The sequence below is a fragment of the Acartia tonsa genome, chromosome 5 (genome assembly GCF_053477335.1).
Source record: "Acartia tonsa isolate MP-2025a chromosome 5, ASM5347733v1, whole genome shotgun sequence".
Taxonomy (NCBI): domain Eukaryota; kingdom Metazoa; phylum Arthropoda; class Copepoda; order Calanoida; family Acartiidae; genus Acartia; species Acartia tonsa.
In genome coordinates, this window is record NC_137264.1 from 53,674,281 (window position 1) to 53,691,467 (window position 17,187).

At 33.0% G+C, this 17,187-nt stretch overlaps 1 protein-coding gene and 1 long non-coding RNA gene across 3 annotated transcripts in view; one reads left to right on the plus strand and one right to left on the minus strand.

Moving 5' to 3' along the window:
- Positions 1 to 17,187, plus strand: part of LOC145319850 (uncharacterized) — a 33,794-nt gene that overhangs the window by 9,162 nt on the left and 7,445 nt on the right. For both annotated transcript variants that reach the window (XM_080162251.1, XM_080162250.1), the window contains exons 5-13: positions 5 to 145; positions 7,422 to 7,540; positions 7,948 to 8,101; positions 9,188 to 9,281; positions 9,996 to 10,059; positions 11,410 to 11,532; positions 11,893 to 11,948; positions 15,478 to 15,540; positions 16,634 to 16,739. In XM_080162251.1, the coding sequence (XP_080018377.1) occupies positions 5 to 145; positions 7,422 to 7,540; positions 7,948 to 8,101; positions 9,188 to 9,281; positions 9,996 to 10,059; positions 11,410 to 11,532; positions 11,893 to 11,948; positions 15,478 to 15,540; positions 16,634 to 16,739 (920 nt within the window). The remainder of the gene's footprint in view (positions 1 to 4; positions 146 to 7,421; positions 7,541 to 7,947; positions 8,102 to 9,187; positions 9,282 to 9,995; positions 10,060 to 11,409; positions 11,533 to 11,892; positions 11,949 to 15,477; positions 15,541 to 16,633; positions 16,740 to 17,187) is intronic.
- LOC145319847 (uncharacterized) lies at positions 3,002 to 3,978 on the minus strand. The gene is made up of 2 exons (XR_013880049.1): positions 3,455 to 3,978; positions 3,002 to 3,182 (listed from the first exon to the last, which is right to left on the minus strand). It is a non-coding gene; the product is annotated as an uncharacterized LOC145319847 (long non-coding RNA).

Consider the following 17,187-nt stretch of genomic DNA (forward strand, 5'->3'; position numbering starts at 1 on the left):
CTAGATGACAATATTGAAACTCCTGCACTCGATGAACAAGATGATATTGATAGCAATGAAGACTGCAAGGACAATCTACATATTAATGACGAAGAAAAAGAAAACATAGAAGAGGATAAAGAAAAAATTAATCTGTTGATTTCAGGTACATTTTTTTGGGATTTATTGTTTTGATTTTTACAGATTTAATTGACTTTAGTGTACTCAAATATAGAGAATTGTTAGGCATCTTCTCTCCAAGTGCATTGTCGAGCAAAATCACCCCCCCTCCCCCTTACTGATAAACACGTATATCTAGGCCTTTGGTTAGGTCCATAAATAAGACAAAAACTCAACTCACCCGGTCATTATAAAAAGCTTGTTCTGAAAGCAGCAACATATTTGAGATCTCCATAATACATCCATTATACATCCAATAGTCAAATAAGAGAAATAAGCGCCATCCTGATATGTAGGTATTGTGTGCTTCTTATTTGCAGATAGGCTTTGTGAGTCTTTGCAAAGGTTTCGTGACTTATTATTTTAATATCCATTTATTGATTGTTTGACTTTCACGAGGCCTTTGATAGTCAGTTGATGGTTCTTCTTGGTTATCTAAAACAAGAGAGCATTACTGATTAGCGTCTCCCTTCTTTTCAGGTGCAGGTACATTATGTTGTACAGAAGTGACTTCTTGAAAACTTGAAGAAAGTCTATCCAAGATAGAATTAAAAGTGTAGACTCTGTTTGTATCTAAATTTTCAGAATGAGCAGATAAATTTAGAGGTGGATGCATAAACGAGTTATCTGTAGAAGGTTGATGAAATATGTCTGAAGGATCTGGATCTGGGTGTTCTTGAGCATCAGAATAATCCCAGTCTAATGATGAGTCATCAGCAGTTTCATCTTCATTACAATCTAATAAATCAAAAACAGTAGAGGAATGTCTTCTCTGTATAGGTTTTGATTCAGGACTTGTCTGTTTGGAGGATTCAGAACTAAATTCAGATTCTGACAGAATACCATCTACTTGGAGAATATCCTTTTTATTCTGTAAACATGCAGTTATTTTACTTTTTGCCGCTGTTTTTTGATATCGTGCGGGTCTCTCTGTTTGCACGATATTTTCAGGTTCCATTGGTTGATGAACAATGACATTTGTTTCTATTTGATATGATGAATTTGCAGATTTAAGTTGGTCAGAAGCCTTTTGTCGTTGTAATTCTAATCTTCTATCCAAATCTTGATAAATGTCTGGTCTGGTATTTGCTGTATTCTGTATCCTAATATGTGATTGGTATTCTTGATTTTTATTTCCATTCACACTTTTACAATTTTCGTTTTCATCTTCAGAATTTTCTTCAACATTTCTGATAGGATTCCAATTATTTATTTTCTTTGTTGTTACAGGTTTTTCTTGTGGAATATGGTGAAAACTGTTTGTGACAAATACACGTTCACTGTTGGTTAGATACTGTTTTGAACGAATATTTGGGTTGTTGGAGTGTGGGTGAATAATTTTTTGAATCCTTACCTTTTCTTCTTCAGATTGTGATACAATATAGACATCTCTTGCTTTGTGCTTGTCAGATTTATTTTTTATTACTACAATATCACCTGGCTGGGGCTTGTGCTGTGGTTCCGGAACTTTTTCATTGTGTTTGGTATTATGTTTATCTCTTATCTGAACTTGATCTTTTCTTATCTTTTCATAATCCAAATTTAAATTTTCTCCCGTGTTCATATCACGGTTGAAATGAATCTCAAATGATGAAATTTGTCCTTGTCTGCGTAATTTATTATTCAGCCTGGATACTGTAATTTGAAGTGTTGTATTGTTTACTGGTCTCCCATCTGGTTCTATCCTTTTCAACTCCTGTTCAAGTTCTTGGCAACCCTTGTCTACTACGGCGTTGGCGTTTTTGTTAAAAACATCGGTTTGTATTACTTCAATTTGTAGTTTTTTTAAATCTGGGTCTCTATTATCAATTAATGGGCAGAATCCTTTAGCATTATCGACCGTTAATCTACATTTTCCTAAAAGTTTGATAGGATTTATAGTTTCTATTATAGCAGATTTTAGTTCTTGGTGAGTTTCATTTTTGATAATTTTGGCTGCTGTTAAGCTAGAAAAATGATCACGAACTATAAAAATACACTGACCTTGTCTCCTTATTACATCTCCATGAAATTCGACTCCAGGGACTCTGACATCAGTTTCAGTTTTGTGGCTGGTCACTGTGGGTATTTTTTTCTGAGTAGAACAGAAGAAACATTCATTATATAACTTTTCTAGGGCCGGGGTTAATCCTACAGAGTAGAAAGATTTATCAAAATGAGCTTTGAGTTGAGACTTTGTAGGATGTTGTAAATGATTATGAATTTGCCATAAAACCGCCGGCAGATGTGATTGAGGTATAACAATCAGATCTTTAGTACTTGTGGAAAATTTGTTGTGTTGAGAAGGTACAATTAACATATTGTCTTTATCTAATTTTGCCACAGAGCACAATCTTCGTATTTCAGAATAAATTTTACCTGACTGTTTAGTTGGGGTTTTACCAGACTTCAGGAGATATTTTGCATCTTTACATGCTTTCTGTTGGTCTTGTATGTTATTCCATGCTGTTCTGTTGTGTAATACAGATACTGGTTCCATATGATTTATAGCAGCAGGTATAATAACAGAGTCAGATTTTTCTGAAATAAACAAGCAAATAGAGCAGTGTTCAGCATTACATGAGCTTGGATGTCTTGACTGAAAATCACTACTTTGATTTTGATTGGACTTGCCACTTGCCAGTTGGACGACAATAGGTAATCTATTTATATTACTAATAAAACTTTGCATTCTTGGATTTGAACTGTAATGACCTTTTTTTATTAGTTTAACGGCATCTGCAACTGGTTTACTGTCGGGTGTTATAATAATGGGTTTAGTACATTCTTTTAATATGTTGTACTCCGAATTTATTGCTGTAGCAAATGCTAAACTTTCTAATTCACATGCCATCCATTTTGAATGATTAGGGCTCAATTTGGCACTATGAAATGCAACAGGTAGCTTTTTACCGTCTTTGATGCAATACAAAGTATGGCCTATACCTGGGGTTGATTTAGCAGCATCAACTTCTAGGAGCAGCTGGTCATCAGGATGAGGAAGGTACAGGGTCTGGAGCTTATCTACGGCTTCTGTTGCTAATCTAAATTGATTTATCAAGTTTCTATCCCATTCTATAACATCTTTAGAGTTTTTATCTGCCACTTCTAAGTCAAAAGGATTTAACATTAATGTGAGGTTTGGTGATGATGGAAGTAATGTTTTATATAATCCTAGCCAACTTCTTAGATCTTTAACAGTTTTTATGTCCTCATGTTTTGTATTTCTTAGGGCATTTACACGATGGGGGGATGGTGCTAAAAATCCACCTTGTTGCCATTTCCAACCTAATACATCTACACTACGAAGAAATACCTTGGTTTTTGACGGAGAAATCTTGATATTTGCAGCTTGAAATTTTTTCAGTATTTCCTTGTAGTTTTCCGCCGTTTCCATGGGGGTTCGTCCACCTACAATAATATCGTCAGCAATGCGTGCACATTTCCCAGCTTTCATCTCTGGACCTAATATTTTGCTCAGCATTTCATCTAGTTCTTCAGACTGACCTATGAGACCTTGACCTGACCTTTTCAAAAATCTAAGCCCACCAAAGGGTGTTGAAACTCCAAGCCACTGATAATCATCTGAACAGACATGATTTTGAAAAAATCCTGAATGAAGGTCAGTAGTTATAATATAATTCCATTTACCCAATGTAGTGAAAATATCTTTAGGTTTGGTGATTGTGGTAGGAATATTTTTTAAGTAATCATTGAGTTGTGTAAAGTTTATGACAACTCTGACGTCATCAATTCCTAGATCTTGTTTAGCCTTATTTTTAGCCTTTTGTTTTCTGACAAGAAAAGCAGGGGAACAATATTGAATGGGTATATCATAGTCTTGAGGAATGCCAAAAACGCCCTTTTCTGTCAAATCATCACATACATTTTGTAAAAGGACTTTTGTTTGATGATCATAGTTAATGTTTTGAACTTTAGCTGCTGTTGGCCTATTCGGACCCGCCCAATTAAGTTTAGAAATATGTTTGCCATATCTATGGTTGTAGCCTGTAGAAATGTCGTTGTTAAATACATCTCTATAAGTATGATGAATATCATTAACATACCTTAAAATGTCCGGGTGAATATCTTCTTTGTTTACTTCAATTTTTCCAGTATTATCGACATCTGTGGGAGTTGTATGTTTATTAGTATTTACAGGTATATCATCATTGTTGTTAAAGTCATCATTCAATGTACGGACTTGAACTTTGGGGCTACTTTTAGTATGTACAATCTCATTATAGTTATTTTTGACACTGATTTGGCCGTTTTTAACTGAACAAAGTTGAGGGTCTGGCCACTGTATTCCTTTGTTCTGGTGCCATGGTTGGACTGCTAGAATTGTGTCATCATCGTGGGGTACTGAGAACTGCACTTCTTGGCCTGGCAATATAACATTAAGATGGTTGTTTTGCAATAATAAATTGTTAGGTTGGGTCGGCAAAATGAGAGATTTACTAGTTTCAGAAATAACATATTTTTTGTGGACAGAAATTGTTTTGGCATTAAAATCTTGAATTATTGAATTTTCTTTTATAAAATTGTTCCCTGCGACAAAAGGACAATGTAAACTTTCAGTTACAATTGCATGGAATCTTACACACCAATTGTTATGGTAAAGTATTTCATCAATTTCCCCAATTGCAGCCATTTTTGTTCTCCCGTCCGCTAGTTTAGAGAGTTGGGAATTGGGTTTAATTTTGAAACCATGGGCTAGAACATCAGACAATTTAGCATAACTAACCGTAGCGCCGGAATCCAGGTCCAAAAAAATATCTTTTTTGTTGATATCTTGTACAGAGAGTGTTTGACTGGCGACGGGTTGAATAAAGTTACAGGTCAGAGGCTTGCTAAAATTAGAGTTATTTTCAGAATTATCAACTTTTGAATTATTGGCCATAGAAGAATTAAACTTTACCTGCTGCTGGTCTTGCAGCTGCTGAGTCTCATCTTGGTCATATCCATATTCTCGGGCAATAGAATCATCATCTTCTTCAATATTAATTGTGCTGAGCTGTTGGCTGATTCTGTTGGTTAAAAGCTGTTTGTCTTTAGCAGACAATGATGGACATGTTGCTTCTCCCAAATAGTGACTGGTAAACAAGGCTTTTGATAATCCTGATAGTTGGCATACTCTGCAAAATGGTGTTGGCTGTTGGCTAAATGTTTGGGGCTGACTATTTGAGGCAGACTGCTGATTGGGTGTGAATCTAGGTCTAGATTGTTGATATCTTCTCTGTTGGAAATTTGATCTGTTGAATGATGGTCTTGAGTAGTTTTTTGTTGATGTGTAGTTGCATTGTGCTTCTTCAATTGATGATACTTGTGGGGAATCAGATTCTATTTCAAGAATGAAATGTTTAGATTTTGTTAAGATTTCATTTTTAAAATCCATGAGATGCTTATCTTTGCCAATTTTGTGGGCATACATTTCTCTAATATATGATGGAAGCTTGGGATGGATCAGTGTAAGAACATTAAGAAGGATTAGATCTTCATGACTGGGTGAAAGACGTTCATCTTCGGTTAAGATTTCATTTTTCCATTCTATTTTTGAATCCTTCTTTGCCAGATTACCAATGATGAGAGATCTGTACTGGTTGTAAAATCCGACAGGTGTGACTGATCCCGCAGGATCCCACTGGAGGTCAAGTAGATTTAGGAAGAATATTCCTTGTGTTTGAATATTGTAATCTTCTCTGATTTTTTTGTATATCCATTTGAGCGATGAAGAATGTCTCATGATTGGGTTGAAATAATCACAGTGTACAAATTTTGCAACTATTGAAACAAATTGACGGAGGTCTCTACGCAGGTTTGGTAGGTCTTCTGCTTTATCCGGTGCTATAGCAGACAAAATTCTTTTTTCATTATTCTCGGCAGGTGTCCATTCAGAATATCTACCACCGGGAAGAAATTTTCTGAATTTTTCTTCTATTTCTAAATAGACCTCAATGGTTTCTTTCCAGATTTCAAACTGGACATCCGTTATGTTTTCTTGAGGTAGAACATTCGGTGGATAAATCTTGATTGATGACATGTTGAGCTCAGATCTCTTATTTGTCTACCGGATGTATTATAGAGACCGAAAAGGGGGAGTTAAAAAGGGGGGGGGGGTTAAAATTACATGTTTAAAATTAAGATTAATAAATAACTAAAAAATCACTATATTTTTTTAAAATCACTTTAAAATTTGTCTAATTCCAAGCAAGAGGAAAAATGTTTATTTTTTTCCAAAGTTTATAGAGGAGAAATCTCCGATGGGGGTAGGAGGCTGTTCTGGTCAGAGGTGTGAGTTTGTCTCGGCTGCCACCACATAAATAAGACAAAAACTCAACTCACCCGGTCATTATAAAAAGCTTGTTCTGAAAGCAGCAACATATTTGAGATCTCCATAATACATCCATTATACATCCAATAGTCAAATAAGAGAAATAAGCGCCATCCTGATATGTAGGTATTGTGTGCTTCTTATTTGCAGATAGGCTTTGTGAGTCTTTGCAAAGGTTTCGTGACTTATTATTTTAATATCCATTTATTGATTGTTTGACTTTCACGAGGCCTTTGATAGTCAGTTGATGGTTCTTCTTGGTTATCTAAAACAAGAGAGCATTACTGATTAGCGGTCAATATGAGTTGTAAGGATTAAGTCTATGACGTAACGAACGTACCTAAATGTGGGCTTATTATTGGAAGTATCAAGCCTATAACACCACGACCGTACCTATGGAAAGGTTATGTCTTTTATCCATTCTATGCATACAGAAATATTCATAAGTATAAATCAAAAACCTTAATATCTAAACATCTGTAATAATCATAATTGAAATACACATTTAAAACAAGTTTTTTATTAAGACATAAACATTTAATAACACATATATATTAAAATAAGTACTAACATTTTATTTTCATATATAAAACGATTGTAGATGGTTCGTAGCGTTCGGTAGAGGATTCGGGTTTGCTTTCCTGAAATATAAACATAAATTGTGACACCTACCCCTAGTTTGAAATATATTTGTTGTTACTAAAGGACAGGTTAGGTTAAATTACATCGGGTACTGGATATCCCCTAAGGTTTAAGGCGCACCACAAGAAGAGGCCCCACAGGATTAGAGCACTCTGTATTGGTAAGGCGTAGAAAAAAATTTAACCTCTCTCACTTTATGTTCAATCTATTTTAAAATTAAGGGGGGGGGGGGTTGATGCTCGATACGCCCTTGAGGGAAAGCACAAAATCAGTGAATTCAAATGCCTTTAATTCTTGAATGTTCTAGGTTTAGACGAAGAGAATGATTATGGAGATGAGGAGTTTGAAAATAATCATGTTGATATATCTAATGATGATATATCTAATGATGCCTTCTCTAAACTAGAGCTTGATCTTAAAGAAGAGGTAGTACTATAAAACAGGGTTTTAATTATACTGAATACAAAGAACAAAGAAGTATATATGTCTATCTATCTATGAAGAATTAAATATTGCTCCCCACTGGACTGATTAGGTTCTGTTTGATATCGAAAATGCTCAGAGAGGGAGAGGACAAAGCTCTGTTCATTGCACTAGTCCCCAACGTTTTATTCTAACGCTTTCCTATTAGTTTGCTTGAATTTTGATTGGTTGGTCCACTATACAAAACATTTTAACCTCTAATTGTAACCTAAAGAAAGGGTGATTTTGTGTATCATCATTGGGAATATCAATTTATCGGCCATTGTCTTATCCCTTTTTATCCTCGGAAAATGCCTATGTTTTATATCATATTTCTTAACAAATTTTAAAAATGTTTTTAATTTTACTAGGTTGACGACCTTGCAGAATTGACTGGCCCAACATCCAAAACAAAATCACCCACAAACAAGAACAAAAATGAGTCTTCTGCCAAACGGCGGGGCAGACCTGTAATGTCCAAAACTATAGAAGGATATGCAAAAACTGGCAAAGTTAAATGTGAAGGTATATAGGAAAAGTATTATATTTTTATTAGTGAAGCTTCTCAATAATTCAATTTGTCTTTCTCCTTCTTTCCTTAACGAAATGGGGAGGGAATAGTGATTTTCTCGGATCCTATCAAAAGAATTGGGTGTAGTCCCTTACGAGACAACGGCTCTTAAGGGGCGTTTCTTTGTATTTTCACAGCAGCTTTTGATAGGTTATTTTTAGGTTAGGTTAAGGTAGGTTAGGTGATTGCCCCGCAGGGTTAGAGCCCCGCGCAGGGGCTATAAATAGGGGAAAAGCTACTTTGAAAATACGACGAAATCCGCTACTTCGTTTTATTTCCATGATCCGAAATTTACTTTTCAACCAATAATATAATGAAGAGGCGTTGCCACCAAAAGGACTATACATAGGTACGTATTGCGTATACCCAAAAATATTTTTTTTTTAGTGAAGATTCCCTATACCAACGAGCATCCATTATTATTGTCTTGGTCCGTCAGTCTGTCAGTCTGTCAGTCAGCTCAACAAATATTCTTTATATCAAAACATATAAAGAAAACCTATAAAATTTTTCTGTAGTTTTTCCTATTTATTATTGATTTATAACCACTAAACACCTGCTCTTTAAATAACTTTGTCCATTTTGCCGTTCATTATTTTTTTGTACTTTGCTTCTTATGGATGTTGTCATCCTTATTTAATCAGAGAAAGAGGGCACAATGGGCTGTTTATTACACTAGTCCACAAAGTTTTATTAATAACGTTTTCTTATTTGTTGGCTCAACAACCTTTGGGGACTAAAGTGAATTTTTAAGGGTTAGTTCATTAAGTTGAGTGTTTAAACCTTTCTACCAATAATTTTAATCTACAGAAGGGGTAATTTTGTGTTCCATCATTGGGGAAGAACATCAATTTATCATCATTATCTTATACATTTAGATCCCTGAGGTGAATTCTTAAAAAAACTTTTGCCCCACTAAAATCAGTTTGCCCCACTAAATTTTTAGCAAGCCTCACTGATTTTAGTGGGGCAAACTGATTTTAGTTAGGCAAATTTTTTTTAAAGAATTCACCTCTGTTGTTTAAAACACAAATATTTAGAATGTGGCTTAATGTTGGCTAAAGTTGCGTGTTTGCGAACTCACATGAACATTATTCATCAAAATATTCGCAACTTTCGTTGTAATATTTGCAGGTACGATAATTTTGTTGTCTAGAAATTTAACTGGGTTTCGTAGTATTTTCAAAGTAGCTTTTGATAGGTTAGGTAAGGTAAATGTTAATGATTTCCCCGCAGGGTTAGTAAATAAAATTGGCCCCACAGGGGCTAGAAATAGGAGAAAAACTATTGTGAAATTACGACTAATCCCGATACTTCATTTTCTTTCCATGATCCGCGTACCATTCTTATTTGCTGCCAAATACGGATCTGCATTTTTGCCCCCTCATTTTTCCATTAATCTGCAGCCACAATTAATAATTTATAGAAGTACTAGCGGCTACGCCCCTAGAGGCCTCTAGGGGCACTTGAGGAGAGAGTCGAATTTAATAATTCAATTTCTTATTTTAGATTTTAAAAGAAAAAGTAAAAAAAAATTACGTTTGATGTTTGTTTTTCGTTGAACTCTCTTTCTAAAATTGAGAAATTTTAAAAAAATTTAATTTCTCTAGGGAGGGTGGTGGTACCCTCCCCAAAAATAGTTATAAACCTTCCCGGGACATATGAGAATCTACCCTGTTAAGGAGAACCCGATAGGTTCAGCGGTTAGCGAGATCCTTCGGTACAAACACACAAACACACAGACACACAAACATCCTGTTACTTTATTATAAGGATTGCATAAAATTTGATTTTTTCAATTTTTCATACCTATGGTTCTTATAACTTATCTCAAACATTTTGTTTTAGGAAAGAGTTTTCATCACTATATTCAATGAAGAAACATATGAAAACTTATCATGAAACTGAAGAGGTAAAAGAAGGTGTATCAACTTTTTCACTTTTTATTTAATAAGATAGCTAGCCGGCTCTTTTAGTAAGTAGTAGATGTAAAATTTTTCATAGAATTCAGATATGCAATCGGTTTTTTTGTAGACCTCTTATTTTTAAATTAATCTAAGTTTTAAAAAAAAATAATTAAGTCGGTTTTAAGGTACTAAAACGCAACAAAATAAAAGAAGAAAATGGCCAGTATGAACAAAAATAGTAAGATCTTTAATTTGACACCTTACTTTTAAAATTCTGTTGAGTAATTATTGAAAAAATCAATTTTTTTAATCTCGGTTTAATAAAAACTTTAAACCTAAATATTTTATTAAACAGACATAAAAAATATGGGTTCATATATACCTTTAGAATCAGAAAAATATTACGAATCCATTCTAAGCGAAATTGAAAAAGTTTTTAAAAATTGTAATAAAAAATAAAAAAAATAAAAAGTTTATTTTAAGAATTGTAACTACTAAACTAGCCAATCACAAATCGCGAAAATTGACGAATCGCGAAGCTTAACCTATAAAGTTAACCAATAGAATTGCCAAAAAAAAAGGAGAACATTCATACAATATATACAATAGATACTACAATAAATATAGTGATATTACAGAACATGTAAAGAATGAAAAATTATGAACAAATATGCATCAGTCTGTTTATAAACTTCAAAACAATGCAGTTAAAAATACATTATTGTTTCTTGTGTTTAAAAAATATCTGCTACATTGCATTGTCTTTTGTTTAGGTTTTGTTCAGGTTTTATTCAAGCTAACCCTTTAAAGCCGAAAATTATGATTCTTAAAATAAACTTATATTTTTTATTTTAGTTTTATAAAAGTTTTTCAATTTTGCTTAGACTGGATTCGTATTATTTTTCTCATTCTAAAAGTATATGTGAACACATACTTTTTATGCCTGTGAGAGGATATTTTTAATTTCAAAGTTTTGATTAATCCGAGGTTAACAAAATAGATTTTTTCAATAATTACTTAACAGAATTTTAAAAGTAAGGTGTCAAATCAAAGATCTTACTATTTTTGTTTATACTGGCCATTTTCTTCTTTTATTTTGTTGCGTTTTAGTACCTTAAAACCGACTTAATTATTTTTTTTTAAAACTTAAATTACTTAAAAAATAAGAGGTCTACAAAAAAACCGATTGCATATCTGAATTCTATGAAAAATTTTACATCTACTACTTACTAAAAGAGCCGGCTAGCTATCTTAAATAAAAAGTGAAAAAGTTGATACAACTTCTTTAAGAAAATTATCTGAAATTTAAAAATTGATCTCTTAAAACAATTTTTTTCAAATATTCTTCCGTCTAGGATGATTTCAGCTATCTAAAAAAAGAGCGGGAAGATAAATCAAACCGGTTTTGCAGCTTGTGTGAGGAGTGGTATGAGACTACTGATCAGCTGGTTGATCACGTGGTCAACAAGCATCCAATCAGGGATTGAGTCCAATACTTAAACATTTTCTTCTGTATGATAACTCACTTTTAACTATTTTTATCAATTGTAACAGGGATCTAAGTGATAAAACAATGGCTGATAAGTTGATGTACATCCCAAATGATGATATACAAAATTACCCTTTCTGTAGATTAAAATTAGTGGTTGAAACATTTGAACACTCAACTCAATAGATCAACCAATAAAAATTAATTTAAAGTTCCCAAAGTTGTTAAGCCAACAAATAAGAACCGGAAATGTTATAATAAAACTTTGGGGACTAGTACAATATCTCCCCCGTGTGAATGCCTATTTTTTAACATTGTTCAACGAAAAATCTTTGATTATTGGACTTGAAGACCAGACCTGTTGCCAATTGGCATACGAAAAAATGGTCCTTTGCCTTGGTCCAGGTTGGTTTTTCTTTAAAGTTGTTGAAGTTATGGTGTTCAGTTGAAAGTGTTATGTAATAACATAACTAATATTTTCTACTCCGTAGTTTTGTATAATGAAAACACTGGAAAATTAAACTAATGTGATGCATGTCTAAAGGGATGATACACAAAATTACCCCTTCTGTAGATTACAATTAGTAGTTGAAACGTTTGGACACCCAACTTATTGAATCAACTAAACAAAGTTCAATAAAAGTCCCCAAATTTGATAGGCTTACGAATAAGAAAACGTCAATTTAAAACTTTGAGTACCAGTGTAATTAACAGTCTTATGTTCTCTTCCTCCCTGGATGCATGTAGCTTTATTTTACTAAATTAGAACTTTATATTAGCTTATATTAGCACTGTGTATTTAGTCTGGCCCAAAATCAGGCTACTTTTTTATTTATGCCTAATTCAATGTGCGGTTTTTCGAACTTTGTAACCACTGCCTATACAGGCATTCTAAGCTAAAAATTTTGTTTCTACGATGAAAACTGATTTCGTCAGACTGATTTCCATTTTCACTATCATAATAAACATAAGGTTTCGTGATTTTAATTTTAAAAATACTAATTTAATCACATAAAATAAGTTTAGAGTTAAAAATCCACCAGTAAGCCTTATTTTACTTTTCTCATGTCTGTATTATGCATAGGACAAATACAATGCCTCTCTGAAATGCATGAATACTGAATAGTTCTTGTTTTTAGATATTAAATACCTTAGCTTATTGGAGCATTAAATCAATGAGGGTTGGGTGTCAAATAAAGCTGAAATCTACCTAAAGATTTATATAAGGATTCAATGAAAAGCACAACTGAATTTATATTGATTCAGGGATCATTTAAATCAGACAAACAAATACTGCTTTATATTTACAATGGCAAAGCAACTAGTGAAAAAAAACTAAAACTTAAGAAACAAAAGTTTTTAGTTTTTAAATGAGCATAAAAATCTATTGAAAAATTAAATTAAGTAATGTTAAAGACATAAACAAATAATAAATCACTGGTAACAAACAAAAATAGGTAAATTTTCAATTTTTATGTGTGAATTCCGACTAAGGATAAAATATGTTATGTTCTGTATATAAACTGTTGGTTAAAGCCATTGAAATCAATAATAATACCTAATTTTAATGAGATTATTCTATGCCAATGAAAGTTCTTAAAAATATTGTCCACGCTTTTTGCATTGCTTGAATAAAAAACATAAAAAATTCTATCCTTAGTCATTAAATTCGACATAAGTTTTCTATGTTTTTTGGCAGATATTATATAACACTGCCGATTTTCTTCATTTTTTGTACAATCAATGAAATCATAAAAAAAGGGAATATAAGATATTTAGTAACCGAAAAAAAATATTTCCTTGAGCTTTAATTGATCTTAAATTTAAAAAAAAAATGGTGACTCATTCGGTACAAAAACATAAATAAAAGGTCCAATTGTTCCTAATTCATATTTGTTATAATGTTACTTATATTCCTGCCTGAATTAGTTTAATATTTCTTTCTGCATAGTCATTTACAGTTTTTAAATTGATAACAAAATTTTGAAACTCCAAATAAGTTGGAAATTTTTTCCAGTCACTTTAAAAGTCCATTTTTTTACATGCTTATATTTATAAATTTTACAACAAATTAACTTTTAATTTTGTCTAGACTTAAACATTTATATTCTGGTTATTCAGTCCAGACACAACAAATTTTAATGTTCATTTGTTCTACCGTTTTAGAGCTTCGCTTTTAATGATATTGTCCTACTTGTTTTCAAACATAAATAGCCCAGCTATTTTCCATATTGTTAGAATTTCTGTCACCAAACACATTTCACTTTTGTTACAACTGTCACCTGATCCACATGTCAGCGAAGTTGATTTAGTTTTAGATGTACAACCAACTAGATCAGCTGGTTTTAAATATCTTTTACATTTTGTGCTATTTTTTTGCATTCAATTATAAAGAGATATCTATTCAAAACATTCTTTACAAGGGGTATTTGGTTTTTTGGCAAAGATTCACTAGGACAAAGGCCGAGCCCTTGTTTTGCCCACTGGTTTCTTGTCTTGTTCATTATTATCTTTAAAAATAACATTAACATATAAATTATTATATACAAATTTTAAAATGCAGGCGGAGAAATAGCAAGCAAGGAAATTTTGGATATAAAAAGACAGTGTTAGAAAGTGTTTTCCAGTATGGCTCAGAAACCGATTAATTTCCGCTGGATTAGAAATGTTTCTAAGCCATACTGAAAAATCACGTTTAAAAGCTCAGTGTCGATAAATAATTTTTCAAATATGGAGTCAAAACCGATTAATGTCCGCTGGATAAGTACCAGTTTTCATCCCTTCTGAAAAATCATTTATAGCAGCGTATTACAGACAATTTTCCAAGAATAATAAAGTAAAAAAACATACAATTAATACCAGTTTTGTTAGACTATCAGGACTAACAAAACCAGCTCATACCAATAACGAAATTAATTCGGAAAAAAATCACGAAACCTATACGTGTTTTTCAGCTGTCGTTGGGGGGCAACACATCGTAAAATTGACGACCTCTCCATTTGCCCCCCAAATATTATTTTAAATTTAATTCCCTTGTTGGTTATACCTTATTCCTGTAACAAAACTAGTTGTAATCTTATAATTTTTTCAATTTAATATTGGCGAAAAACTGTTTATAAAATGATGCAATAAATTACTATCACAGAAAGTATAAGTTGGAATTTAACTTCATTTGAAAATGAGTTTGTTTTAAATGTGTGTAAGTACGGACTTTGTAGTAACGATTATAGAGTTGCTACTGTTTCTAATTTGAACTGTTATATTATAGGAAATTTAAAATTAAACAGAAAATTATAAAAGGTATAAATTAATGATAAAGATATACGTTATGCACGGACGGACATACAGACCGTAATTATAGAAAAGTTTTACTTTTTAAAAGAATGTTATCTTATAGGTTATTTAATACATAAGGCTGTTTCACTATTATCACATATTTCTAAGTTTTATATTAAAAATGTTAGGATTAAAGAAAGAAATTTTAATGAAAACAAAATATTGTTGTATTTATTTACTTTAATTTGTCTGTTTGTTTACAATTGTACGACTCGTACGCATGCGAAAAAGCATTAAATTATAAAAAAGTCGTCGTTGTTCATGGAAATTAGAAAAACGAAATCTTAATAGTAAAATGCATTTTCTGTAATAGAACCATATTTTTTTAAAAATTTCTTTTAATGAAAGTTATTTTATAAATGATGTATTATGATTAAATCACGCCCGCACATCGTAATATGAATTAGGCCTTATTCTGGGCCAATCTACTGTGTATAGTACAGGCCAGGGACTTTCAAGGGGGAGGATTGATACCCTCCCCCCCTCCCTACAAAACAAATTTGCAAACAAAAATATTAGACTTTTTACCCCCCTTCCAATTAAAATAATGTTGCTAAACTCCCATTTGAAACTCCTCATTATTTTTTTCTTTCTTAAGGAATGACGTATGGGAAAGGGCAGAATGGACATGCCCTGTTTGTACTCAAGAACCTATTTATAAGTAAGTTCTAGTAGAGGATCTCAGCGGGTCTAAAGGGATAAGACAATTGCCAATAAATTGATGCACCTCTCTAATAATGATACATAAATTTACCCCTTCTGTAGATTATAATTAATGGTTGAAACGTTGGGACACTCAACTTTATCCAACCAATCAGAATTAACTGAAGTCCCCAAAGTTATTAAGCACACAAGTTATAAAACTTTGGGGACTAGTATAGTGTAATAAACAGCTCATTGTCCCTTCTCTCTCTCGGAGAGAATGTTCTTTATAATAAGTGTTTCAGTGTTCGCTAGTTTTCCTTGAGACTACGGGTTGTTGTCATAAACCAAGTTAAAGTTCAGAATCATGCGGGCATAGTAATTAAAGACAAAGGTCGTGCAATAAAAATGAATTGGAAATATTTGGGTATAGTCCTTTCGTAACATCGCACCTTATGGGGCGATTCTTCGTATTTTCTTTGGGGGCTCTAACCCTGCGGGGCCAATTACCTAACCCTGTGGGGCAATCACCTAACCCAATATAACCTAACCTAACCTATTAAAAGCCATTTTAAAGATACGACGAATCGCCCCCTATGGGGCAATGTTACGAAAGGGACTATTCCCAAATATTTTTTACCGTATGACTAATTATTCCCTGCGAGGGGCCTAAACCCTGCGGATCCTATACCTTCGTTGCTTTAAAATCGCTGTGCCACCAGTTACCTGATATAACCTAATCTAATCTAATGAAATAATCAAACAAACTAAAAAAGAAGGATTCCTGTGCTCGACTAGGCAATTAAAAGGAATCTGCCACCTTTTCCTTTCCTTTTTCACTATTTGTCGATTTTAAAGCTTCACAATTTTTTCAGTATGGCTTCGAAACCGAATAATATCCGCTGGATAGGAACCGGATTAGAATACTTAGAAAAAAATATATCTTATCGTATTATATCCAGTTTTCTACGAACATAAAAATGTACAATCAGTTTTGTTAGGCCGTGCCTTCGGCATCTCGGGCTAACAAAACTGGCTTTAATCTTACAATTGTACATTTTTATATCCGTGGAAAGCTGTCTACAATATGATGCTATAAATAACTATTCCAGGGCTGATGCAGGCGCTGACGGCATGGTTGGACACTTTCGCATCTGCCATCCAGACAACCTGCTGTGCTGGGTGTGCGGCCAAACATTCACTACTCAGGAAGGAAAGGTTAGACGAATAAAGTATTTTTAAAAGGGCGAAGCTTTTCTATAATTAGGGTCCGTCCGTAACGGTTAGCTCTTTTCGTTAATTTCAACATGTTAGAATTGTCCTATCTATTTAAAACTTTGCAAGTTGATTCCTATAACCGTTAGATATGATTTAGAAATTGTAGCAACTCTATAATCGTTACCAGAATGTCCGTACGACTATCTGATTTTTGGAATACTTATTACTAGGACAACAATTGGTTTTGACTTTTACATTTATTTTCTGCTTTTTTAGTTCTGACACTCTACTGTTTTGTTCAAGTGTTAATGTTCGTTTGTCCTACAGTGTCAGAGCTTCGCTTTTTGTATGTTGTTATCCTTGTTTTAGAAGATCTATGCCCACAAATAATAATTCCTTCTGGTGATGCTATAAATAAAATATCAAAAGTCAAATTTAGGTGGATGTT